The 27,025-nt window shown below is 46.7% G+C and overlaps 4 protein-coding genes across 4 annotated transcripts; 3 read left to right on the top strand and 1 right to left on the bottom strand.

Moving 5' to 3' along the window:
- The first annotated feature begins 50 nt into the window (after positions 1-50).
- F4813DRAFT_349938 (carbohydrate-binding module family 35 protein) lies at positions 51-2,662 on the top strand. The gene is made up of 9 exons (XM_049242237.1): positions 51-434; positions 500-588; positions 644-998; positions 1,106-1,260; positions 1,316-1,425; positions 1,481-1,568; positions 1,627-1,741; positions 1,795-1,824; positions 1,879-2,662. The coding sequence occupies exons 1-9, from the start codon at positions 170-172 to the stop codon at positions 2,133-2,135; spliced, it is 1,464 nt and encodes a 487-aa protein (XP_049102390.1). The 5' UTR covers positions 51-169; the 3' UTR covers positions 2,136-2,662.
- On the bottom strand, positions 2,480-4,938 carry F4813DRAFT_386625 (MFS general substrate transporter; the record flags this gene model as incomplete). Its single annotated transcript, XM_049246445.1, has 5 exons — positions 2,480-3,263; positions 3,615-3,908; positions 3,970-4,089; positions 4,143-4,438; positions 4,591-4,938. The coding sequence occupies 5 exons, from the start codon at positions 4,936-4,938 to the stop codon at positions 2,480-2,482; spliced, it is 1,842 nt and encodes a 613-aa protein (XP_049102389.1).
- Positions 4,939-7,773: 2,835 nt separating this feature from the next.
- Positions 7,774-10,246, top strand: F4813DRAFT_294288 (uncharacterized protein). The gene has a single exon (XM_049240664.1). The coding sequence runs from the start codon at positions 7,898-7,900 to the stop codon at positions 10,106-10,108; it is 2,211 nt and encodes a 736-aa protein (XP_049102388.1). The 5' UTR covers positions 7,774-7,897; the 3' UTR covers positions 10,109-10,246.
- A 9,400-nt stretch (positions 10,247-19,646) lies between these two features.
- On the top strand, positions 19,647-23,175 carry F4813DRAFT_294250 (CP2 transcription factor-domain-containing protein). The gene is made up of 3 exons (XM_049240663.1): positions 19,647-20,066; positions 20,245-20,400; positions 20,677-23,175. The coding sequence occupies exons 1-3, from the start codon at positions 20,053-20,055 to the stop codon at positions 22,904-22,906; spliced, it is 2,400 nt and encodes a 799-aa protein (XP_049102387.1). The 5' UTR covers positions 19,647-20,052; the 3' UTR covers positions 22,907-23,175.
- The last annotated feature ends 3,850 nt before the right edge of the window (positions 23,176-27,025 follow it).

Below are 27,025 nucleotides of genomic sequence, written 5' to 3'. Positions count from 1 at the left end.
AGCGATGCGGAGAAATTGGAATCGGTGTTGCGGGGTTAATTAACACGAAGGTCGCTCTTGGCAGAAGACTTATGAACTACTTATAAGCCTTGGGTGGTTGAGATGGAGCACATGGAGATTATCAGACCGGTATTGCACATACGCTCGGAGCTGCAGTCCACGGTGAAAGATGCTCGGTCTAGATATGCGCCTCTACAGCAGGCTATTGCTCATCACTGCAGTTACAGCACAGGCAAAGTATATTGTGCCTGGAGCAAGATGGCGGGATACGGAAAATAACCTGGTCAATGCCCACGCGGGTAACGTCGTCTTGGAGAACGGCACATTCTGGCTGTTCGGCGAGTACAAGATCGAGGGGCAAGAAGAGGGTGGCGGTGTTTCGGTTTACAGCTCTGAAGATTTGGCTACTTGGACTTCTCATGGCCTGGCGTTAGGTAAGTCAGGTTTAATTATAACTGCAGGAAAATAGATGGAAAATAAATTCTAATTGAAACAATAGAACCTATCTCCTGGCACCCCTTTATCTCACCTCAGAACATTATCCAGCGGCCCAAGGTTGTGTACAGCGAGTCGACAAACCAGTATCATGTAGGCTACCCCTAACTCATTGGGCATACTCATCAGTATTAATATAATCCGTTAGATGTGGTGGCACGCCGACAATGCTACGTACGGGCGTCTACTGCAAGGACTCGCAGTCTCGGATACAATCGGTGGACCCTACAGTTTCGTCAGTGCTCAAGCTCCTTTGGGTAATTGGTCGCAGGACTTCGGGATGTTTACCGACTACAAAGATGGAAAAACATATGCGTTATACTCGAACGGTGACAGTTCAGAGGGCCGAGACGTGTATCTGGCTTCGTACAATAAGGAAATCACGACGCTTGAAGAAGTGGTTTACCGCTTTGATAAGTTCGATCTCGAAGCTCCTTCTATCGTACAGACTGAGCATTCTTATTACGCCTTATTGAGTCATAAAACGGGATATAGACCCAATAGTGAGTAAATCGCTCAACATATTCTAATATCGTGTCATGCCCTCCACGTATTGCCATATTAGTATTGGAGTCCTATTAATAAGACCAGGGTTTGCTAATTACTTTAGACGTCGTTGCCTTTCGAGCGGACAGCTTGAGTGGCCCCTGGTCCCAGCCCTGGATTGTCGCACCGCTTAACACGCGTACTTTTAACTCACAGTCCGGCTTTACGTTGAGAATAGCAGGAACCGAGAAGACGACATATTTATACTTGGGCGACCAGGTGAGTCATTTCTCTATAAGGAGTATTCCGAGAAAGTAGAACTAACGGATTGTAGTGGGATTCTAATTCGCTTTGGGAATCTCGCTATATATGGCTACCCATAAACATCGACGATGACAAGAAAACCCTTCAGTTGGAATGGCACGATGTCTATGATCTAGATGTGTATGTGCTGGTCGGTCTCACTCCTGCGCAGATGAACCCTAACGTACGCTCTTAGGAAAACCGGAAACTGGCAGCCAGTGGATGGGATCGTATACTCTGCCAAAGACGCGACAACAAGCGGAAACGCTTTCAAGCAAGAAGCTGTAAGTCAATGATATCAAGGAGGTATTACAGTTTGACTAATACTCGCGTGTATTGTAGAACTTTGCCACGGATGGAGTTATCTTGACCGGGATCGAGGGCAACGACAGCACAGTCACCTTCCAGGGCATAGAGGGAACAGGAAAACCTCAATGGGTTTCATTCTACTACCAGAGTGAGTACCTCACGTCAACATCATGTTAGGGTCATATTCTAACAGGGACAAAGACACCGACGATATGGGCTTCGGGGATCAACGTAAGTTTATGACTATCACCACGGCCATTCAACTACTAACAAACTTCTTAACAGCCGGCGGCTCGCCAGATCGAATTGGTGGCAAATGGCAGCTCCGCCGCATTTCTAGCGTTGTCGTGAACGGGAATACCGAGAACGTCGAGACACTGTACCAGAGGGATACCCACAAGGGAATCATACTGTCGACGCCACTCCAACTAACTCTAGAGGAAGGATCGAATAACACTATCACAGTGGGAGGCCTATATAACGGGGTTGAATACAAGGGTGCCGATCTTGATAAGATCATCGTCTATCCTCCAGAGAGTTAGGATCTTGACCTTGAAAATATGCTGGATATGCCAGACGCCGGGCAAGTCTATTTGTTATTATATTAAAACTAATAGTATTAAATCTGACTATTACTTGTAGATATACCTAAGTGTTATATATACCTTAGGTACACTTATAGTAGAGAAGTATGGCTTTTTAGGGCACCTGGAGGCCGTCTACTCTATATCTCCATCCCAATTCCGTAAAATGTTCTCAACGCGTAAATTTCCTAACTCGTCTCCGTAGTCGCCATGTAGCTCATATTACGCGTTCCAGGTATATGTGTTGGTTAAATATATAATCATGGGATTATACGTTGCCGCACAGGGGGTTCGTACACCAATTAGGTCGATGTAACCGTGACGGCCGGCCTGATAACACCTTTCTCTAGGTCCTCAGGATTTTCACCAACCTCTTTCATTAAAGCTGGCGAGTCATTATTATCCTCAGCTTCAAATGTCTCTCTATGCTTCTTTGCCCTTGCGACCCGGCGTTCGTTTTTCTCCTGATCCTCACGCATCTGTCGGATAATAGTGCTCTTAGAGCGGATCTTTTCGCCGTATCGATAAAAGATGATGGGAATGGGAATCATGGCCGCTTCTAATAGACCTAGGAGCGTACCAGCCCACTGCGGAGTAAGTTTTGCATACATGGCGGGACCAGCGAGAGGTAGGGTACCACCAAATATACTACGAGTTACGGCGTTGCCCGCTAACGCGGACGCAGCGTAGATACCATACGCGCCAGCTAGATAGTTAGAGCCATAGATGAAGCTTAGCGTGTTGCCTGCACCAAAAGGAATACCAAAGGCGATAGGGATAGCCCAATGGATGGTCGTAGGTAGACATGTCCAGCTAAAGACGAGCTGACCGATGGGAACAAGTATCGCACCAATAATCATAACACGCGCAGTCGCTTCAGGAGGTGCACGCCCAGTAACGGGATCCTTAGGATGAGTGTTGATAATTTTACGCCATAGCGGTTCGGCGACAATGGCGAATGTACAACCGATACCAATTCCAATAAATGCAAGACCAGAAGTGCCTGGACCCCAGCCACGGTGTTGGGAGAATACGATGGGATAGGCGACAAAGCAGAGGTAGAGAATTCCGTAAATTAGGGAAATCCTAAAATGAAATGTTAGCAGGACAGAGCCAATATCACCCCTAGACCATTTCCGCCTTTCTTATAGTTGAATAGTTGAAGTTGTTGTAGGTGTAAAAGAGGTTGTTGACCTAAATTTCGGTACGTACCGAGATATCCCCACAAAATTTAGCTCGCGCTTGCGTTAAGGCCAGTGTCACGAGATCACGTGGCCAGCCAAAAATAGCTTTATATGGGGATTTCAGTTACGCAGCATAAATAGGAGCCATAAATAAGGCGAGAGTTCGGGGTAACAAGTTCAAGGTAACAAACACAGGTAACAAACACCTGAACTCTTTGATATACGCGATCTTAGACATGTAAGACATACATACCAGATATTGAAAAACCATAGGATTGGTTCTTTAATAAAGAACTCGAAGGGCCTTAACAGACAAATCTTCACAAGTGCCGCCTTAGACAGCTTCTGGTCGTATCGACACCACCATCTTTCGTCGTCGGTTTCCTTACGCATTTTTGCAGCTCTCTTTTGGAGAATTATAGGAGCATATGTCTCCTTGGTGAAGAAGACGAGGAAAATACCGACCCCGGCAAGTATAAGAACAAGCCAGTTATCCCATCTCCATCCTAGGTATTGGAAAACGTAGCCGCCGATCACAGGGCCCAGCCTATGTCAAAGTTAGCTTTCTCATTCTCCCCTTGGAAAACCAATAGAGTAAGGTTTCCTACACTGGACCATTTAATGGGGCCGTTGAATATAACGACATAAACAGAGCGCGAGTTTCTTCCGTCGAGATGTCCACAATAGTTCCTGGACTGTTGGCTATCATCGCGCTCCCAAACATCGCCCTAGCACCTGGGTCAGTACTTTCCTAATGGAAGTCCAAGTATTGGCCACTTACGCGAAGAATCGGACCACGAGAATCTCGGCTAGCGAGGTTGCTAGACAGGTCGGAATTACCATGGCCGCGAAGCAGATCAAGCAAACGATATACACGGGCCTGCGTCCATAGAGCTCACTTGCAGGTGCTACGAGCAGACTACCTGTTGCAAGACCGAACATATAAGTGGTAACGCCGAGAGTTACTATAGTGGTAGAAGAATCGAACTCTTTTACCAAACCAGGGGTCGACGCCGTGTAACTAGTGCTGTAAAGCACGATTACCCACGACGAAAAACTAATGGCGAAGATAACAAACTATAATGACGAGTTAGCAATTACTTCTTTCAGCAAGTGACTTTGGAATAGGGGTTAGGTATGATTTTAGAGTAGTAGCCTCCTTCATCAGCTTGATGAGAGAATATTGTTTCTCCGAGACAAAGGGGGAAGCGATTATCAATATCACATACCGACCGGTACCATAAAGGCCAGTATCGAGGGTTTTCCGGATCGTTCTCCTCAAATTCAACTTCGTAGTCTGGGAGTCGCGATGCCGAGGTGCCAACGCTGGTCGCCGTACGTACGCGAGTGACCTCTTCGAAAACTTGTATTCCTGGTGAGATTGCCAACTCCAGCGGCGACAATGGATCCGTATCGTCAGAGGCATTCGATGCGCGGCTCGAGTGGCTTAGACGCCTATGCCGGCTCCGCTTCTCCTCAATTGAGTCCTCGCGCGATTGCATCTCACGCTTCTCTATACGCTTAGGTTCCCTCTTGTCCTTGCTAAGCCCGTTTTCTGTATCTTCATGGCCTGCCATTTGGGCGTCTCACCAATGTAGCAAGCGGGTAGTCACACGGAAGAAAAGCAGCCAGGAACGGTCTGTAATAACCTTTACGCCAACTTGCTGCGGAGACCAACCGGAATAAAGTCGGTCAAGACCCCTGAAACTAACGATTGAGAACGGGACAATATATATGATAGACCATATATATAATAGCCCATAGGCCTAAACATATGTATTTTAAATTTAACAATAGCAAGACATAGGTCTAGTTAAGAAATAAAAACAAAGGGATTATTTACAGTTAACTAGAGGATGAGTTGGAAACAACCGGGAGCTACTAATCGAGTACTAGTAACTGGGTACAAAGTCCTATCACGGGCCTATTTGCGTGATTTTGCCTAGGTATACTACGCCGAACTGATTAATAAACCCCTCAGGAATAAAGAAGGCCATGTATAAGGCTGTAACGTTAGCTAGCCACCCCTGCCGTCTTTGATAGAACGGACCGCTGTGTGATGTTCTGCATGCGCATGGGAGGCGGAAAGATATCACCTTTGTTCCCTCGTGCGCTCTTAGCTTCCCATATGTCTATCTTTCGTGGCAACCTTGTCAGTATGTACATGCATGAGTGGCCCGTCAGACTGGGTAGTAGATGTTGATATGCACGTTAGGGGCAAAGTCCCTTGATTTTAGAGAATCACATCATTGTTCCGCCCTTACACACCACGAGCTATTCCTTACGAACATTGATATTCTTACAAAGAGCCGAAATCGTAGCCGAGGCTGAATGTCGAAACACCTCCCTCATATTCTTACATGTTGGCACTTACATACCCAGCAAAATCCATGAGTCCATTGTGGCATTGTTCTACTTCCCGGAGAAGTCCCTAATCACTTCGATCATAATAGAAAAAGAAAAAATCCTTAGGCGCCATTGCAGATTGGGACACGCTAATGCTCTACTAGGAAGGTCGGAAAGAAAATTTCTAGATGCTTTGAGGCTCTTAACGAAAAGTCATCGACCTCGAGGTACCTCAAAGCGCAGTCTTTACCCTTTGCCGAAATTCATCTTGCCTTTTAGATATTAAAATTCCTAACATCCAAAATTGCAAAATATTTATTTACCTTTCACTAGCAACTACCTAGAAAATCGAGTCGAATACCTACCGACTTTACCCCGCCTAACATAAAGAATATACATACAGGAGTACTTAGGCGTATCTCCACCGATAGAAAACTTACCGAGGTAAAAATGTATGTAATAAGTGGGCTCTTGAGATCGACCCTGATGGCTACGGGTCAGATTGTAAAGCCTCGATTTGGACTTCTTATCTCTTATGTTTTCGGGTGCGAGCGTGTCACAGTACGTTGTTCGTACAAATCCGATTGACTGAATCCTCTGTACCATTCCTGAAATGATATGTTTTGACTCTTTTGAAAATATTGATTTGTTGATGTAAGTGTAGCACACTCGCATCTGAGAACGTGTAGAACAAGTCCGTCGCTAACCGGGATAAATATCAACAAGCCGATTCGCTGAGATCTCCAGGTTAGCTGGTATAGGTAGGTAGTCATGTCATTCATCTTAAAAAGATGCCAACGATAACGGAAACTTTTCAGGTCGACTCCCGATGCAGGTAGAGCCGCTTCCGAACCGAAACATCTTTCCTTGGCATACCTATACGTATTCTTCTCTAGTGGGACTCATTAGAGAAACTTACTTCAAGACGCGCGTCGAATCAATTGGTGGCTGTAGAGCAACTGTAAACCAAAGAGCAATAGCGGTATGTATAATATTGAGCGGCTTCTAGTACACCGTTGCCGATCCTCGGCAGAAGCCAAGAATACCAGCCTTTGCAAGTAATTCGATAGGAGAAAAAAAGGCTCGTCAATCTAGACTATAAAGAATTGAAAGATAACCAAGTCTGTATCTCACCGCTTCTGAACGAGGTACTGCTTCAAAGTGGCTGGTCCGGGGCTTTTCCGTGTCAAGCCGGACTAACAATGCATTATTCACGTGGCAGTTACGGGATCTGCCGATAATAATTTACCTTTAGCTACCGGGAGTGTGCCGGCCGACATTTTTCGGGAAGGGACTAGGTTAGGAGGTAGGTATGTAACCTAGTGTATTGATAGAAGTTTTACCGGGTACCTGTTATTGGTATTGTCAACATTCATACAGGGTACAGTGTATATATGCATCTCATCTGGACTGTCTGACTTGTAGTTTAGGCTCCCAGGCTCCCCAGGCTCCGCATCAGGATAAATTAGTTGATGACTCACTCGAGTCTGCGCCCAAGCTCATCTCATGTAGGTTAGTTCTTATTAGTGTAACTAAACTTCCTATACATTGCGATAATTTTCTGAGGCTACGTACCTAGGTAAAAGAGAAAAAAAAGAAAGAAAAAACCCTCATGTCCGTTATCAGTATTAGGAGCAACCCTAAGCGGCATCCTACTCTTATGTTTTGATATCAAAATTGTCTAATCCGTAGAGAATCCATGTTTTGAGATTTGCATGCCTTAGGTATTGTAGCTAAAAATAAAAATAAAATAAAAATGTAGTTGTCTGCCTGTCTGCCTGGGCGTTTAATGAAAAGGAGAGCTATGTAGGTACCGTATGTATTGCAGCCTAAGAATCGATCCAGAAATGTGCTGTAGAACAAGAATTGATTGGATATCAAGCCGCGGGGCATTGGGGACCTACGTCACGCCAGACCACAATAGGAAAAGTCTAAACAATTGACAAGTGTCGAGTCTCCACGGGAACCAAATGTGTAGATGGTATTGGTTGATGTTTACTTTGTGCAGCCACCCGTGACGCGACCTTTATCAGGGCTGTTATTGCTGTAATTGCTGTAAAAAAAAAAAAATTATCCCATTGGGCTTGCTCATATTCCACTGCATCAAGAAAAATAATATTGTATGTAAGCTTGCACATTTACATCTTTTCCCTCCATTTTTACAGATCGCGTCGTGATTGTAACTACGAAATGGGGGAAGATCAAGACCTCCCTATTGCCTTACGGCGTACGCCTCGGGTCAGCGCCGGGGCGGCAGGATTATCGGGTGCATCGCGGTTATCAGCAACCAATACCGCTTCGGAAGGAAATGCAAGAACCCCTCAGCGACGGAGCAAGAAGAGGGTCCGTTTTTCTGACCCTGGCCCGAATATCGAGCACGATGATGCATCGTCAACAACAGGACTTACACCAATGGTTCGGCGAACGTCCCTTGGTGTCGTTCCTTCACCTAAACGTAGATGTCGTTCTACACCAACCCCAAGGTCACATCCCGACGGAGTAGATGACTTATTTGGCAATGATGGCAACAATGAAATACGCTTCTTCTCACTGCGTCAGGTCCTCGACGATCGCGTCAAGCGACGCATTCGTCGAAATGGATTAAGTGAAGAAATGAACACCATCACCCAGGAGAAGCGGCAACGCATTCGGAAGCAAAAGGTCGAGCTGCAACGTCTTCAGGACCAGTTAGCGGAGAAGGACCAGGAAATCGACAGGCTGCAAAATACTACAATGGTCCAGGACACCGATCGAATCTTGGAATTAGAGCAAGAAATCCAATCACTTAGGAATGAACTGAGTAGCAGGACTTCGTCGAATGCCGACCAAACACGGAACTATGACTGGACACTGGCCGCTCGCGATCCATTTTCAGACAGCTATATGGATGACGACGAGGCCTTTGGAGATGCTACAATGGCGGACTTGATATGTAGCACCCCGTCGAAGACTCGCGCATCGGCATCGTTCCCTACGCCACCCTGCACAAGCCCGACAGTCCCTGCTACTCCTTGTTCTTTGCGGAGAAGCACGCCCGTAACGCCACAATCTCATATCGGGATACAAGCAGCACTCCCCGATCCCGAAAAGGAGGCTTTAGAAGCCGAGTTGGGGTCTTTACGTCTCGAATTAACTAAGTTGACCGAAGTCCTCGAGAGCCACGAGGCCCTCAAGACACGCATTGCGGATAAACTCAACACGGCCAACCCCCCTGCGGAGTCATCAAAGGACGTAGAGGCGCATCTAGATGCCGTGTTACAGTCCCTCTCTGACCGGACGGCAGCACTCCTAGATCTCAACTCGTCTCTTACCTCCCTAGGGTTTTCTGGCAACGACGCGGGCGAGATCGTGACATCCCTGACCGGGGCGTTCCGCTCAGCACGTTTAGAACTCGAGTACCTCACGCCGGGAGAAATCACTCTTCCCCTATCCTCGCGCGGGGCTGAGGTTCTAGACTTGGTACTCATTCGACTACGTGACCTCGCGCGCCAAGTCCGTGAGGACGAAGATGCTCTCGACGAATACCATGAACTGGAGCTGTCATTGCGACAACAACTCAATGCGCGTGTCGATGCGATGGATAGTATGCGCGAGCGAAACCGGACCGAGCTCGCTAGCAAAGACGAGCGTATCGCAGATCTAGAGATTGGCCTGGAACGTCTGAAAGGCGCTGCTGACGATTATCGCCGCGATGTAGGGGAATTAGAGAGCCTGGTGCAGAGTATGGAAGAGGAGAGCAAGATCACCGAGAAGCGGCTCACAGCTGAGGTCGCAGGCGCACAGGCCGAGCTAGTTGATAGCAAGGCCACCGTTGCCAAACTAGAGGCTAAGCTCACGTCGGTGCGTGAGCAAGCCGAGAACTTCCGTCTGCAGCTCGCTGAGTTACAAAGACGCAAGGCGGCCGAAGTCAAGGCCCTGAACAAGTATCACGGGATAGCTCTGGCGACACGAGACGCACAAGTGACGGATCTACGACACGCTATCGACCAAGTAAATAATAGCCTGCACGAGGCGCACACCACAATTAAGGAGTTGCGCGTAGAGAACATGGGTTTGAACCAATGTCTGGACGAGGAGAGGAACCGTGCCGTGCATGCCGTCGACACAATGAAGGCTGAGCTTGAGCGCGTGCTCAGGATGAGCTCGGAGTTCTTGGCTACGCCGTCGAGGTCAAGCACCAGTTGTTCGGTGAGAAGCTGGCGCTCCTCGACCAAATCTACTACTGCCGAAAGGGCAGCTGGAGAGGACGATACGACGACTCCTGACGGTAGTCCCTCGAGGTCACGGGCTTACCTCGCAGGTGGGCTGGCGAAGTCGATCAGGGGGCCTAAGAGGCGGAAACATGATAGTGGGTTGGGTCTTTTGGACGAGGATGAAGATGGCCGCGTAGAATTGGTCTAAATGTTATTTTAGGCGACGCCTAAGCGCCGTTCACTAACTCTCAATTTCGTTTTATATGTTATTTATTGCTATCTATTGGTGTTTAATCTACGATAGTGGAGTTGTGTCCTGTCGTTGCTGGTACACGGGGCTAAAGTACAATACCGGAGTTAATGCCGGGGAGATGACTAGCAATGTGGCTGTAAACATAGAGGAGTATCTAACTATGCATATTCAACATCTAATTTTACTATGCAACCTTTTGAAAACCGCATTTTTGAAGTTATCGTACGATAGTCAGGAATATACCATCTTCCTGGAAAGTTTCACACAACACCGGGCTCGTGCGTTTTGATGCTGGTTCTGTCTCATTGCGAATCCGCATGCTAAATACCATCCCCTGCTTTGGTAGATCAGTGCATGCTGCATGGCGGCCTCCGGCATTCACCCTCACATTGGACTTGGCAACATCCTTGGTGCCGATAGGGTAAGGGGATGAAACTTAATCATTTTGTCCAGCATCGGCTGGAATAACTCCCGTCCCGCTACTGACGCGACTCATAAACATATAGACCGCTCATCAATGATGATACGAAGGCGGCGTACATCGGCTACGGAACTGATCGCCTCTATTCCAAGTTTCAAGAGCAATTATCATGGTTATGTTCAGGACTATGAGTGAATACGGGTTCCGGTCATATAATAGATCATATAATGCGTTGATCTCCGACGTTGTCAGCGTCGGGTGAAGCAGCCTGGGTGGGTGTGCGCGTAGTAGAGGCCATAGCTGCGGGGATTGCCGTCAGCCAGGTCTGTGGATGTATGCCTCTGTATCGGTACAGACATTGAAGTACAGTCGACACTTGAAGACATCTACAACGGTTGGATTCTGTAAGATTAGAGCCTCAATATCCGTTTACGAACTAGGGGCCAATAATCACATGAGAAACTAAATGTCAGCCATGAATAACGACGTTAGCAACAGCGAGACATCTCGTGTTGCGGCGCTGAACGCGGCTGACAAGGCTGGGAATAGCATCAAGTGTGCAGATCTCTAGATATAATACTATATGATAAGGCCTCTGAGAGGAACAACAGGAAACGATATTTAGAGCCCTGCAAATCTACCGTTGCATCGTACGATAACGCGGACCTGGGGCTAGCGCCCCGATGCACGCGAGGGCAAATCTGTCAGAAGACCCTTTGTACCATTTATGGGATTTGTCAAGCATCACAAAGCAAAAAAACCCAAAAAAAGGGCTTCCAACGCTTCCAGAAGGAAATGCGCAAAGACTGATAAAATCCAATAATGGAGACGTCCAAGGACCCTAGATACCGTTGCGGCAAACATGCCCGACACGTTGCGGCTCAAATGGCAATGATCTGCGGGAACGGTTGTTGTGGTCGGTGTGGCAGTGCTATTACGTGACCCGGCGCTGGACGGGATGATGCAACAGCGCATGAGAACGGTCTCCCCCGTGCCCTAAGCACGCAGGAACGGCTCTTCCAATACTACGGGATGACGACGGGGAGACCCAAAGTACGGCTGAACACGAGGTATCATGCATGGGCGAGTCGCCGCGCGGAGGATCCCGCGATATTAGAGAAAGCAGCTCGTCGCGTTGAGTGGGCGGCGGGACAGCAGCATGGTTGTTGTTGGTAGTTCATTGTAAGTGTATGTATGGTAAAGCACAATTATCGTCAAAGCTTCCGGGCGGTGCTGGAACCATGCTCATAGTACCAGAGCCTCGGTCCCAGAGCTGGGTGATTTGCGGTGGGAACGACCGCTGGTAGGATCAGGGGGAATACATAGATAACTTGGGTATACATCTCCGTGTTAATTAAACAACCCCTCCGAACTTGGGTATTGAGGATCTACGGATTCCTGCAGGGACCGTGAAAATCATAGCTTAACTGTAGCTTGAAGACCATGACGAAGATGCGAGATGCGAGATGCGGAATGGCATAGTGTCAAATGCGGTTTATTTTTACTTGGGGATAATGTTACTATGCTTACTCGCCCTGAAGAAATTCAAACTTATGGGCTATCCCCTCAACTAGAGTAATCGGTACGGATTAGAGTCAACGCAACTCATTAACATAAAGAAAAGATTTGCAATATGTCTCTACAATAAATATGAATGACTAATCTAATAACGTAGAACCAGTTTATCTTAACTAGCCAATATTGATGTATTAATACTGAAAATAGTAGAGGTGCTGTCTTATGCTATGTAGTTTAGGGAGATAGGTAGCCCCATACGCAACCCCTAGGACTTACATAGGTAGGAGTTCAGCGAAAGCACCCCGCAAGAGACTTTTCTGCACCTTGCACATGAAAATGCAACGTAAAATTGTCTTTCAGCTCATCCGAGAAACTAGGTCCGGCCCCGTCTCCATTTGGGGCTTGAAAAGACCGCACATGGATAAAATTAGGTGGAATTTCCGTCCGGGGCGTGCTCCGTTGTAACCCCCGACCAAGTCTCGGCCGAGTTGACTGGGTATGCTTACTTATAGTCTTATAGTCTTATACATTGAATGTTACCGATCTGTCGTAACTAGCGCCATACACTAGACATGTGGCAACGCATCCATGTTCGGAGAGTGCATATAGAAAGATTTCTGAGATTACGTTCCCGTGCGAGTTGATGCCTTCATTGGTCTTAGGTATAGCTAAACAAAGCTATCAGGCGAAAAATATATTTGGCAAACCTTGCCTTATACTTATCGATACGAGGTAGATCTGTAGATCACATTAATTTTCCGATGAAAATACTCTTAATATAGAAGTGTATATGTAGTTTAAGTAACTAACGGACTTATTACCAAGTTGTCAATAGGCCTTTTAAAGCCGAGAATATGTGAGGACGCTATAAGTACCTCTTTCAAGAGAATTATGTATAATAGGTTAACAGCCATCAAAAATACATCATCATATCGTCAGAATGCGACATGGAAACTTTTGCTGGCCAACGGCGACGAGCGGCGACAAGGCCGTACTCAAAAGGGCGCGTTAGTGGACAAAAGCCACATCATTTCAATACGATCGCCTTTAGTGATGCGACCTTAAACCCAGTACCAACTAGCTAACATCCCGCAATGAATTTAGGACACAGATAGCTATGGGAAAAGGTTGCATCGCAAAGCTTGGCATGCAAGACAGACCATGGAACGCCGGCTGGCACGTAAGATAATAGCGAATAGTGTTGAGCAAGACGCGTCAAGGCAGTTGGCAAGGTGGTTGTGGAAGTGATGGGATGATAAGTCAATTCAAACCCGATCATGCGGTCAAGCAAAGCAGCATAACCTTTTTCGAACGTTGTGACAGACTAGAGACTAACATGGGAACGCGGCCGAGCACACGCAGATGTCAAGGCTTAAGGTAACAACTTGTCTGCGGTAGCCATGCTAGTACCAAACACTCGAACAAAGCTTTCAAAGAAGTCTTACTACTGAATATGACATGCAGTTATGTCCAGATGCCCTTATATAAGTCGTTGCATTGGTCGAGTATGCCGAGCCATAAGCCACGATATCCATCAGATGATATCGGAAGTATCTAATGGACCAGTCGGGATGTTTCTCTGACGCAATAAACGTAGCCTTGCTGCATAGAAATCATCAGATATTGCTGCAGTTCCAATTACCAGGCCTTTGCCGCCTACTATTGGGGAAGCGCTTGTTTCATGTAGAGTAATTTAATGCAATATGTTAATCTGGCCTATGCCACGTAGGCGATAACCCAACTGTTTGGCCTTGTAGAGGCATAGAATTGGTGGTACAGCATGCAGACCCCCCCCCCCCCCCCCCCTCGTTGAATGGTTATAGCAGCATAGTCAACAGCAGTGTTTATGCGACGAAGCGGTGAAAGCGTGACAGCCAAACGCACTATGCCGGTTCCGAGAAAGCATAGCATCGGACTGGTAAGTTTTGATGATGATAAAGCACGGTTAGCTATGTGAAACAGCGGGGAGTTGCATCGTCTTCGATTTTAAGATGGGGGGATGCAGGATCATGGCTGTTGAGAATTTTGAATTTTGCCATATAATCGCGCCACGATCCGAAGAAAAATCCTAAGAAAGATACCGGAGGTCATAAAATTTTGATTCATTTCTCGATAGGCTAAACGACGTCAATGTACGGAGACCCAAGTATTATACGATATTGAGTCTACATGAGTAGAAGTAGTAAAAGGACGAAAGCTCTCAATTCACCTACAAGACTAGCGTCTTCACGAAAAGACGTTGCCAGCCAATAATAAGCAGTGATCTAATATTTACCATGATAGGCGTCCCGAAGTTGGGTTGGTACGTGGTTTGTTAGGTACTTTATAAATTAATGCGGCTGTTGACGGATTTAGGACCCGGATGCTACGTGAGAACTTCTAGGTTGCAAGTTGACATCGACGAGAAACATCGATTATATGAACGCAACGATAGATACAGTCAAATAAAAAATAAGATACTAATGCCACACTGAATTAGAAGTTGTTGCGGAATAATTCTCCGTTCATCACGACGCCTCGTGTGCTTATCCGTTAAAGGCGTACTAAACTACCAGATGACAGCTAATAAGACGACGCGTCGCGCATGGGCAGCACCGGCACATACTCTATAACCACATATTTGATGTAGCACGAGTATAAGTCTTGATCGCTTTTAATCACCTTCAATCAACCATCATGTGCTATTTATTAATTCGATCTAGAACCGTAGATTGCCGGTCTGCCAGGTACGGATGCATTATAAATGAAAATTTCCTAAAAAAGGTATATATTGTAATTTAAACGCGGAATTATTTCAATCGTAACCCGGCGGCTGCGCTTTAAATAGCGATTAAAAAGGCGCTTAGGATTAAAATCTATCATGCATTATACATATTGATAAACATTGTCGTTACGCGCTTGCGTCCGAATAGTTATAAAATGTCATATTGATTTATTATTGGCTAATAGACAGCCGGAAGTGTAGAGTTGAAGCTCAAAACCCTATTGGTAGAGAATGAGATAACGCGGGATGCTTCTAAGTAAAGTTAGCTTGAAGTCGCATATGCGTCTCCTTAGCGTCAGAAAGTCCCGTTTGGGGATTTGACCGCTACATGGCGGGTTTCTTATTTTTTATGCCGAGTACCAGCATATGGAGCGGTCGGCACGGTGTAGAGGGCCGAGCTTTTTTTCTTTTTTCTTCTTTACCTCGAACTCTGTAGATATATAACCGACGCCGAGAATAGTATCCAGAGCCTCTTTTCGGGCATTTACCCTACTTATATTAAGATATTAAGACCTTGTCAGCGTTGGCCCGAGAAATTCTGCGAAGCTAGACGTGGTAGTTAATATTCTTTTTAGAGTAGGGCTATATTCAAAGCCGGATCTAACGCTTGACTTCGGGTGAAGACCGTTTTCGAGCTGGGGGAACTGGGGATAAGCAGATGTGATAGACGAGGGGTACGCTGACTGATAAGTCATGACGTCATAGTGTGGATTCCTGCAGACAAATTGAAATAAGCTCTGGGTCCTTTGCATGAATACATCCTCCACAGACCCCAATCTCTTTCGCGCGCGGTTTTGCTTGGGTGAGGGCCGGCTTTATGGTAAATCCTAGAGATCCTAGAAATCCTAGAGTAGCGGCGGAGGAAGAGGCCAAAAGAGGACTGAGTTGAAAAAACAAAAGTGTATCAAGGATCGTAATAGGCTGTCGGTTACAGAGCCGACTTGCGGAGATTGAGCGGGCGATGGCGGGACCTCACTCATAACGGGCGGAGAGGGGAGGAAGCAACGGGAAGAAAAAAGGGCAGTAGGAATTACCTATACTAGGTATGTTAAGACTAGCTCAGAAAGTACGTTGTATCCTCGATGGTTTAGTAATGAACATACATACCTGCCCGTATAGATGAAAGTTTAGGTAAATAAGGCAGGTACGCATCTCATCGCCGTAGATTCCCGCCGTATCACAAGAGTTTAAAGACGGGTCTGGTACCGGAAGTCGAAACATAGGTAGGTAATAATACTGGACTTGCGAAAGAATTAGGAGGTAGGTACCTAACCTACCTAAGATAGGTAATCATCAAGCCACAAGAAGTGCGTCACCCCACGTGATGTTACAACGCCGCGGGAATCTCCATTACTGCCCTATCCTAATCAATTATTCAAGGGTTAAAAATAAACACGGGGGCAGATCTATGCAAAGACCCCCCCAGCTACCAATCTTCTTCTACCTTGCTCGCTAGGGGATTTCTTACGTTGATCATGCTACGCAAACTTAACATATGTAGCCAAAATAGTTTGTTGCCTCTTTACCGGATGATTATCATCCATCATTAACAATTCCACCAGTATGTTCTTCGCTTTTTTTCCTTTTTTTTTCTTCTTCTCTTTCCTTGGTCCTCTCTAAATTACCCAAGCACGACATTTACGTATATGCTATCTCGTGCAGAGGCCAATTAATGTTCCTTTCTCCATCTCTCTATCCAGGTAGGCTCGGAGGCTGGCTGGGTCTAGTATGCCGAGGCTTAGGACGCCACGAGAAGTCTACAGTTTCCTTTTCACATTATTCTGGGCTCGCCTCTCAAGATATTTAATACAAAGACACCATTCTCGTTCAGCACTTGGCGGCACGCGCGAATTAGGGTTGACAATCTGTAAAACATGCCACGCGTTGATCGCGCCATGAGAAGATTAAAAGGGACACAGTAGAAAACAGTGGCGTTAAACTAGTCGCTTGCACTTGTACTAGCCCTTTAGGACGCCGCGTAGGATTGTTCGGCGGTAGGTAAATCGAAATTGCCCCAGCCAAGCGAGGCCTCCCTAGAAGGCTACTACTACCGCTATCTCGTGGGGAGTGACGACAGTTGTCTTGCTGCCATACATAATGATTAGTGCAATCGACCGAGAGATCACACGGAATGGGCCATTAAGAATATATCCTCGTTGCCGGAAACGAGAAGCGGGAGTAACCCCATAGCTTATATGCCTTATGCAGTCAATTCACCGACTCTAACATATTGCTTGCAACCCGTATAATTTACTTTGTCTATCATGAGCCTCCGTCGACAAACATATCTAACTAAAGATCGACGATGCCCTCATTAGCTCCCCCCAATATTCCTAAACTTCTAATGACAACGCTAATAACCCATTAGCCGTAGCTAAAAGGTACCAATATCTTTCCAAGCAGAAAACATCGCACGCTTGACAGCTGCTAAGACATAAGCCAAGCATTCACTTGCTAGGTCTCAAGGAATTGTAACGTGACCTCCTTTTTATTTATTTGTTATTCTATAAATGTAATGTACGCGAGTATCTAGCAGCATGTTTATGAAATTGTGTGTGAATTAAACTATGGCATATTTTAAAACCGATGTGAACGCGTACGGGTCATCTCGCTGCCCCCCTAGGTGCATAGGTAGGTAATTATGTCAACCCTTCGTTAGTTTAACAGATAAAGTTGCCTGTGGAGGCAATGTTGATGAAATAAATATCTTGACAAAACTAGAGAAGTCGCTACGATAAATGATAACCTTAAATGATTCATACATACTTCTGGTATAAGTGCTATTCTACATTTCACATACATCTTATTAAGAAATGACAACGAATGAATGATGACATATAGTTAATAGCGGCCCAAAACTCTATTATAATGTTTCTTCTAGCTGTGCTAATGGGCATAAAGCGGCCAGTATATCGTATAATATGCGCTCAGTTGTATCGTCTATCCTTCAGCATTTGCCACCTAGAAACACCGCCCCCTTTCTGTAACTGAGGACTGGCTACAGCGGGACATGTCTGAAATGCCGCGGGTACACGTACGACACGATCAGGCCCATCCGAGCGCAGGTGCCAGCTGAATGCCGGAGCCGACAATCATATGCTAGCCACGTCTCTTAATCTGGGTCAGCCGCAGGGGCTAATGCAGTAGTCAGGTCTAGATACAGAAGCTGATGTCCGTTTCTCTACCATGTTCGTCAATATTATAGCGCACAAATAATAACATAAGAGATGCTTAGTACACGTGCAAAGGCTAACGTGACCAAATTTCCGTTTTTATTATGGTGAGAATTATATTAATTTAGACAGGATTAGGGTAGCTTGGTGTTTTAATATAATAACGTTACGTAATATGATTTTTATTTGATTTTTGCTTTTTAATGCTTATTGTTCTCTTTCTTTTCTCTTTTATTAGAACATTACCCACAGTAAAACGGAGCAATAACTGTAAGGCATGGAGGCGCCGGAAGTCTTTTTGGCTGGACCTTGCATGTCCATTGTATATTCTCAACTTCCGGCTAGACTCCGTCCCGGTACGTACCCACCCTCCCAGTACGGACAAGCCTCTATGGGGGGGGGGGCAACTACCTGCTAGGGGATAAGAAATTCATGTACCGGTACGTACCGTACTTTGTACGTAAGGTACATGGGACTCGAATTGGAGGTTCCTAGATCTATCAGTATCTGCAGTATCTGTTACATCTGCCCCGGACTATCATCCCTTCACTTTTAGAGAAGGTGTACCCAATGTTTAAGCTAGCTAAGGTGGGCACATTTGTACCTTGTATTGAAGCTTCCACTCATTTTCCATTCCCACAATCGCGCAAACTCCCAACTCCCAACTCCCAACTCCCACCTCTCCTACCTTCTCACCTCCCCCATTCTTTTACTACGAGATCGTACTAAGGCTAATTCTCGTTGGTGCACGACCAACACCGTCGGTTGGCAAGAAGACAACTCGGGCAAAAAAAAGGTAGCGCATGGAAATCTAACCTACCTACCTACCTACCTAATCCAACCTAAGTGTCATTGTACATGGAATTTTGGGACTGCGACTTGCGAAGAGACAGGTATACATACCCCCATGTATAAGTTTGCGCAGCGGCGTCTACCATCTCGGTGCAATGGTGGAAATATTCTTGAAATACACCCCTCCTCCTCTTTTCGTTTAACAAAGCTACACGCCCCCCCTCACAATCGCTCTCCAGAGCCTACCTACCTTACCTTACCTACATACCTTGCCCTACCTTACCTACGGTACCTTAAGTCCCATCCGTTCTCAGGCATCCCCTGTACTCCCGTACTCCTTCTCTTTTCGTCCGAACTTATTAATGTTTCTGAGTCCCGGCCCTCTAATGTCTTCGATCCGCATCTCACCGTCCCATGACTATACATACCATACATAAACCCACGACCTAACACAGCTACTACACCTATACTTCTTCTATGCTCGTACTAATTTATACCACCACTACTGGCATTACCGCCACCACAACTGATACCGCTGGACCCTGACAGCACCCTAGCCGTTATACAAATACGTACAAGACCGTAGCTAGCTAGCCAGGCCGGCCCGGCCCAGCCCAGCAGTCCAGAGAACTCGACAAGTTGGGACTTAGTTGAAGATTGCGAATTTCTTACAAGTACTACCAATTCCACCTGGAACACGTTAAAGTCCAAGTACCCACTACGCACTCTTTTAGTGAGCCGTACTATATTACCACCAGGTCGCCCTCCTAGGAACCTATCAAATCAGTGTCTATTCATATTAATCCTTCCGCTCGCTACCTACCTCTGTTCTCTCTCTCTATTTTTACCGCTTGTTAGACTCATTACTCTGACACAAGCCCCCCCCAATCTATCTCTCCCCTCACGATCGTTCTAGACGTTGCGCCGCGCCGTGCCGCGCCGCCGATCTCCACGATATTTCTATCGTTTAATATTGACAGCCGACGAAAATTTCACGAAACAACATACATTCACGTACCCGCCACCGTCTGCTCAAATTCACTTATACGCAATTCGTCCTATCACTTTGCGCCGCCTCCGTAGCAGGGTTTAGCACCGCGGACATCTCTCAAGTTCGCATGCCTCTGCTCGAGCATTAATCAAATTCCATCAAAGAATTTCATTTTGGGCTTATTTTGCAAACCTGTTGGCAGAGCTGTCTTGCGACAGCGCCTGTTTAAGTCTTTTCCAGATGTTTCGCCAGAGGTAAGTTATGCTTAATATCGTGCTTCAACCATGGCTAGCCCTTGCGTGTGTCCGGTTGGTTGTTACGAAAACAACACCATCTCGTTGATGCCTTATGGCTTATGCCGTATTCCATGTCTATATGCGACAATTCCTGGTTTTCGTTCAGCTTTGCTAACCATACTTACACATAATCTAGGACAAGCTCACAAAAGCCTGGCGATGAGTTGCTTGCCAATTTCCGACAACAGTTTCCTGAGATCACGTCGGTAACCTCGTCTTCGGCGCCAGGAGTGCCAGCACCAAATATTGTAACTGCTGACAACTCGGTTCTTGTTCCGCCGGGCCAAGAACAGTATGTTGCGATTTCTTTCAGAATCACCCCTCACCCCTGACGCCTAAACTTTCCCTTTTATTCTTCCCGCTGGCGTCTTGTCGTCCGATTGTGAGGTGGTGCAAGCGCATCTTAGAGCTTTCGACAAGCTTGAGCGCGGGGTATTCCGTAGCCCCCAGCTCGATTATAACTCCAGCATTGATACACATGATCCTGCTACTGGGGGGGTATTAGAAGACGCTAGTAAAATAAATAAAATGGCAAAACTAATCCTGATAATATTTCTAGACATCAAAGCACAAGTCAAGATGTGTTCCGAGATCAGGATCCTACACCGCGGGCTTCGGGTGCGGAATGGAGGTTTACCCCTTCGTTGCTAGATCCCAACTCCTTCTCCTTCAGCACATTTGCAAACCAACCGCCGGGTTATTACACGCCTACACCCGGCGGCACCAATACGCTTTACCACCCGCAAGCAGGCGACTTGCATACGCCGTCATTGGGTCTAGGGATGGGACTCGGAACTCCGTTATCACTTCCTACAACTGAAAGTACCATACAGGCCGGACCAGCTTTAATGGATCTCACTCAGTTTCATCACGGCATACCGCCGCATCAATTCCCACAGTCTTACAACCCGTTTATCCAGCCGACTCCTCCCCAAGCTTCGTTTGCACCTTCATCATTTGTGCACCAGGATACCGGCTACGAAACGATGGATCACGACGGGTCGCCTTTCGATTCTGATAGTCACGAGGATCATATAGGCTCTATGGGTGCGACATTCCACTCACAGTCACCGCCTAATATTATTGGTTTCCAACATAGACAATTTGGCGCCCCCATGACTCACTTACTGCCACCTTCGGCCGACAAGTTCCGTTTCCACTCGACTCTGAACGCTCCAACGGCGATGATCAAACACGCGGATGAGATTCCGGTGACGTACCTGAACAAGGGACAAGCTTACTCGCTGGCAGTAATCGATACCACGGCAAGTATGCCCATTATTCCTGGCACGAAATATCGAACGTTCGTACGCATCTCCTTCGAAGACGACCAACAACGACAAAAGCCTGGCGTCTGCTGGAGCCTATGGAAAGAAGGCCGGGGGACCAATGAGGCGCACCAGCGAGGTGGGAAGCTACAGGCAGTCGAGTATGTTGAGGCCGGGCAACCAGCTGAGGGCGATGACAAGCGAACCCGTATCGAACTTGAGACGGCCTCCTTTAATGGGTTCTCAGTCGTCTGGACTCCAGGTGTTAATGGTGCCGCGGAGTGCAACATCGCGGTCCGCTTCAACTTCCTCTCGACGGACTTTAGTCATTCTAAAGGTGTCAAAGGCATTCCAGTAAGGCTATGTGCCAAGACGAGCATTTTATCGGCGACCGACTCGCCTCCCTTGCCAGACCCGACGTCCGAAATCTGCTACTGCAAAGTAAAGCTCTTTAGGGACCACGGAGCAGAACGAAAACTTTCTAACGATGTTGCGCATGTTAAAAAGACAATTGACAAACTCAAGCAACAGATTGCTCAAGCAGAAAGCGGGGCGAAAGATTTTGGGAAACGCAAACGAGGTGGTGGCTCGCACATTAAGAGCCAAGACCATCAACGTCCAGGGAAAGCCCCGAAGCATAAAAGAACCTGGTCGATGTCATCAGCCAGCTCCGCGGGCGGGGGTGGTGGTAATACACGACCCTCGCTTGAGGATGACTTGCATTTCAAACTTCAGACACTACAGGATATGTTCACAAGCACGCGGCCTGTGAGCATCTTGTACTTACGCGGCGACGATTTAGATGATCCAGACTTGCACCCTGTGAGCCTCCCTGGGGAACCAACCGATCTTACCAAAGTCGACCCTAAAGACGCCGCTGCATGGCAAATCAGAAGCGTGCGAAGTTCGGTAGCCGGTTCTTCACTCGTCTCTCCTTCTCCTAGTTCTATGTCTTTGCATTCACAACCGACCAATGCCACTCAATGGAACGATTTCCCAAGTAGCGGGGAGCCATCAGCTTCCCGAAGAGCGTCTGAGATGCCTGTAAAGGTGCCCAAAACAGATGATGCCGGGAATTTGAGTGGCTGGATAGAAGCACTTGGAGTCGATCCAACATACAAACCACCGACCGAGAGGCCTGTGAAGCCCGTCGCCTGTTTCTACATTGCCAGACGGCATCGACCCGAGCCAGAGAAACGTGAACTTCACCGAGCGATATACCTAACCCAGAGAACAGTATCGGAGTTTGTGTCGCGAATTTCGGCTAAGTGGGCTATCGACCCCTCATCTATTGTGCGGGCTGTCCATGTCCTCGAGAGTGGGTTGGAAGTAGAAATAGATGACGACGTGATCCAGGCTGTATCTGAAGGTCAGGATATGACGCTTGACGTTGCCGAGGTCGATCGAAGTGTACCTCAACCCAAGCGAGAATGGGAGATGATGGCCGTCGATGCCCCTGATGGTGACAGAGCCTCGACGCACAGCGCGTTTCGAACAACAACAGGCTACGAACTACGACTTACTTTTTAATTTCTACGGGTGTTGAAGGGTTTATGGTGTGGAGTTTATTATTACTTTCAATGGTTATACACTAGGGCGGGAAGATAGTCCTGGAACCGGTCTGCGCCTTTTTATTTGACGAACATGAATATTTATACCCAACGAACAACCGGCGGAATTTTGATTTATTATATATGGAGTTCGAACGGCACATCAAAAGATACCATGCCCTTTAAGGGCAGCTTTGTTTCTCTTCGATCCCTCTGTTGTGACGGACCGACGTTCGGGTCTTTTAGACTGATGATGCCATATACATTAGAGAAGATACGGCCTGTATTATCTATTTGAGTTTAGGCGCTGCCAAAACGCTATCTTGAGCATAATGTCTTGGTCATGGAGTATACCCACTTGGATCATATATATATATATATACGCAGCTCTTTGAAGCCTAGAGTACCTCGGAAATATTGAAGGTTTAGCAGGTCAACTAAGACGGTTGGGAATTACACTGCATGCGAAGCAGGCCTCTATAGCTTACCCCACAAATATTGCATTTTCACTGTTATACTAATTGCACCCTACCATTATTTTTTCCTTTTTACTGCGACTGGTCCTGGGATGCTTATGGGCGATGAGAGGGTGTCTACCTAATATAGAGATGATGCTATAGGACCTGTACGACTTGCTGTTAAATATTTTGTTAATTACTATATTAGCTTTTGGTATATACAAAATACGACTAATACATTGTAACTCCCTATTAGGCAGTTATCTGATCTAAGAGCCTATGTGTTTTTCTACTCATTTTTCTTTGCCTTATCGTAGGGTTGGTTCGTCTAGATACTAGAAGCCTTGTCTGATACTGTTTACATAAGTTTAGCCGGGTGACGACGCTTTAATCTCCCAGGAATCGCCAATCTGTCTACGACGACAATCTCGATCGGTATTATGTTTACCTAATTTTGCGGTATTATTTCCTCATGTAGGATCTCCTCACCTTACGGCGATGCCCCTTCAAACAGTGTTTTCATCAAACCGATTATGCCAGCATCGAAGCATCACGGAAACTTTAATTGACGGGATCTTCAAGGTTACCCCCTTACCTATGGTCACATTGCATTTGGAAGGGCTGAGGTCTAGATCACTTTGGGCTCTTGGGAGGCTTATTAAAACGTTCTGTAACAATATCCATGTCAGGCCTAGGTACCCGACCTTTTGCTAGGGCCATACTTGTCTAAGTTATCCGTGTAAGTGATAAGTTAGCAGCCGGACATGTTTACCTGTTAGACTGTCAGCATCGTACGGAAATAAAGAACGACGTAAATATTGAATTGATAGAAGTGCCTGGTTAACTACAACTTTGGCGCACGTAGACTTAGGTTATTTCGTGTTTAATACCTACGTGAATGCTGAATTGTTGAATGTAAGGGGTGGACGATACTTCTATCTTCTGCCTTACGAGCCAATCATAATGCACCTGAGTTTGCTTACGTAATTGTTTTTGGAGCATGGATTATTAGAGCATGGATTACTGTTGTAAGGAAGGTACCTTAAGGTACCTAAATAATATGCCCGCCCTAACCAACCCAACGAGGTTCTACATACCTAGTCGCGGCCTATCAGTTACCTACCAGCACCTCCAAATATCATGGCTCTAGTGGGGTTGATAGGTACCTACCTAGGTACCTAGGTACCTTAGGTAGGTAGTATTACGCTTTTGAGGCGCCTGGAACTTTTGATCCGCACCCCACAAGGCACGCGGAACTCCGGCTCCAAGACGCCGGGTCCTATCCTTTCATCTCTCTAATCTGCAATCTTCTGCAATCTTCTGCAATCACTACCGTTTAACCCCTCCTATTAAAACAACAGACCGGGATTATTTCCCCAAATCGAAACATCCTCCCCGTAGATATACACGAGGAGGACATGGGAAAGAGAAACAAAACATTAACAACCATTAACAACCACTCCTCATTCCAAGATCATTCATTTTAAACTTGAAGCACGCCCCCGCTCCGTCGTAGTAGCTTAGCAATTAAACACTTGTTGTGCAATTTTATGTTTTAATGCATTCTTCACTCGGAGAGCTATCCGCGTTCTCGTTAACATTTCTGCTTCCGCGTGTGGGGTTGATAATCTCGGAGGAGGGAAACAAAAAGGGATGATAGCGATGGTAGCGGTGTTGGTAGTGGTGGTGGTGGTAGTGGTGGTGGTGATGATGATAATGATGATGATGATGATGATACCGGGCGACATGACAAGCGTCATTTCTCGTCAGACACGAGAGCAACTGATCAACTATCTGCAGGACCGTCGGTTTTCCAATCAAAGGACCCCCAAGGCTATCCTCACTATTCATGTCCGCTTATTTCCTTACCGCCTCATTATCCAAATACACGCCATTTCTCCGGCGTGGACGCGGGCTTGGTACTCACATCCCTGACAGCCTTCCGACGATAATGAACTGACGTTGGAATAAATTCCAATGCCTCGAAAGCCACAAATAATGATCGACGTCTGGGTTGAATTGGGGCAGTGCAAACTCGCCCTACTGTGGCGAGTGGTTTGCGCGTTCTGTACATGGGCTGGTCTAGTCTATTGTGTACATACATACGGCTCGACATGTGGCTGGCTGAATGGATGGATGTCTTATACTACTGGTGCCCAAGCCCCATGGTACGGGGCCTCGAAGTTATTAGAACAAGTGATACCTAACCGTCAGGTATATGGTACTTTGCTGGGGTGAAGACAGTCCCGTCATCCCCGCGCTTGTAGGATATGTATTAGGTCGCGAAAGTACCTGACCTATCTTAACCCAGCCGGATTGACTACCTTGTTTGTACTTGGGTTCACGGCTGATAGAACCCTAAGACACGACGCAGGGACGAGACTTAGCTCACTTCTAGATCTCCCCCCCCCCTCTAAGAGGTCCGCATCGATATTCGCGAAACCAGTCTGTAGACATCTTCTAGGTTAGGGGTTTTTGAAGGACGGGTAACTAGGTAGTCTTAGTCTTACATGGGAAGACTTTACCATCCTTCTTATCAGTCTCCCTATGGCATCTACTAACAGTTTAACACTGGCATTTACTCTACAATTAACTCTACAATCATATTCTCTAACTACGGCCCCGTCTAGTGGGTTCGCCTTGTTCGAATGGTTGGTAAGCAATTAGAAATTCCAACGACGCCAATGGCGCTGGATCTCAGACACGGCGCCTTTACTGTGCTACCCTTGGGAACCGAAACAATAAACTCAGCATCGTGCCCTACCGTCCGTGCGACTGACCATGCAGACGAAATAACTGGTTCAAAGTGAGATTTGTGATCACATCGCAAAAATCCTAGACGCCAATCAGCTTATTCATATCGGCATAAGCTAAAATTATGAAGGTAATATATTTGTTCGCTACTTGACTTAATGTCTACAAAGACTCCCTACTAGAGTTGATTCAGACGATAGCCACATGTAAACCCTAGTAGGAGGGGTTTTTAGCGCCATCCTCAGTAATTTCAGCGTATCGCATTGCATTACAGCGGGTTTAATTATCGGAAGTATTAGTGGCGTTTACTTCAATAGGTACATCCAGTGCCGACGTATACCCCTGGAGCTGCAGCTAAAAGCATTTATTGTAGCGCGTGGGAAGAGAATACAGTACCGTTATAGCCTGTGATTTGGGGTTCATTGGGTCCTGCATATGCAACTGTGACGCGCTGCGAACTAGACCCCCGTCAGGTATTAAGAAGATGGCCTGTTTAGTGGTCCAAGTACAGGTACTTACAGCAACAACAGTGGGCAATCAGGGGTCAGTCAGGGGGCTCACTCGCCACAGTCCTTCTAGACCTACGGGAGGCTTGACTCCCGATAACAACTTCCGGACTCTCCGCGAATCCGGATCGAGCATACCGGAGCCGACCGGTGGCGGAAACCACGCAAGCGAGGGAGGGTTTTTAATTGTATCATGCCCAGAGGTCGGCGGTAGTGCATTGGAAGTATATCGTGCTAGCCCTAACGCAAACCTAGGGTTGACTTCCATCCAGTGTTGGAGTTATCGACTAGTGGTTCCACGCCCATGCGACTTTCCGGGAATATAAGACGTCTACACAAAATTATTATGAACAGCCCGATCTATACAACATAGTGAGGCCT

Source organism: Daldinia decipiens (assembly GCF_022478715.1).
Source record: "Daldinia decipiens strain CBS 113046 unplaced genomic scaffold F4813scaffold_6, whole genome shotgun sequence".
NCBI lineage: Eukaryota > Fungi > Ascomycota > Sordariomycetes > Xylariales > Hypoxylaceae > Daldinia > Daldinia decipiens.
Note: the sequence above shows the minus strand (reverse complement) of the source record. Positions and strands in the feature narration are given on the sequence as shown.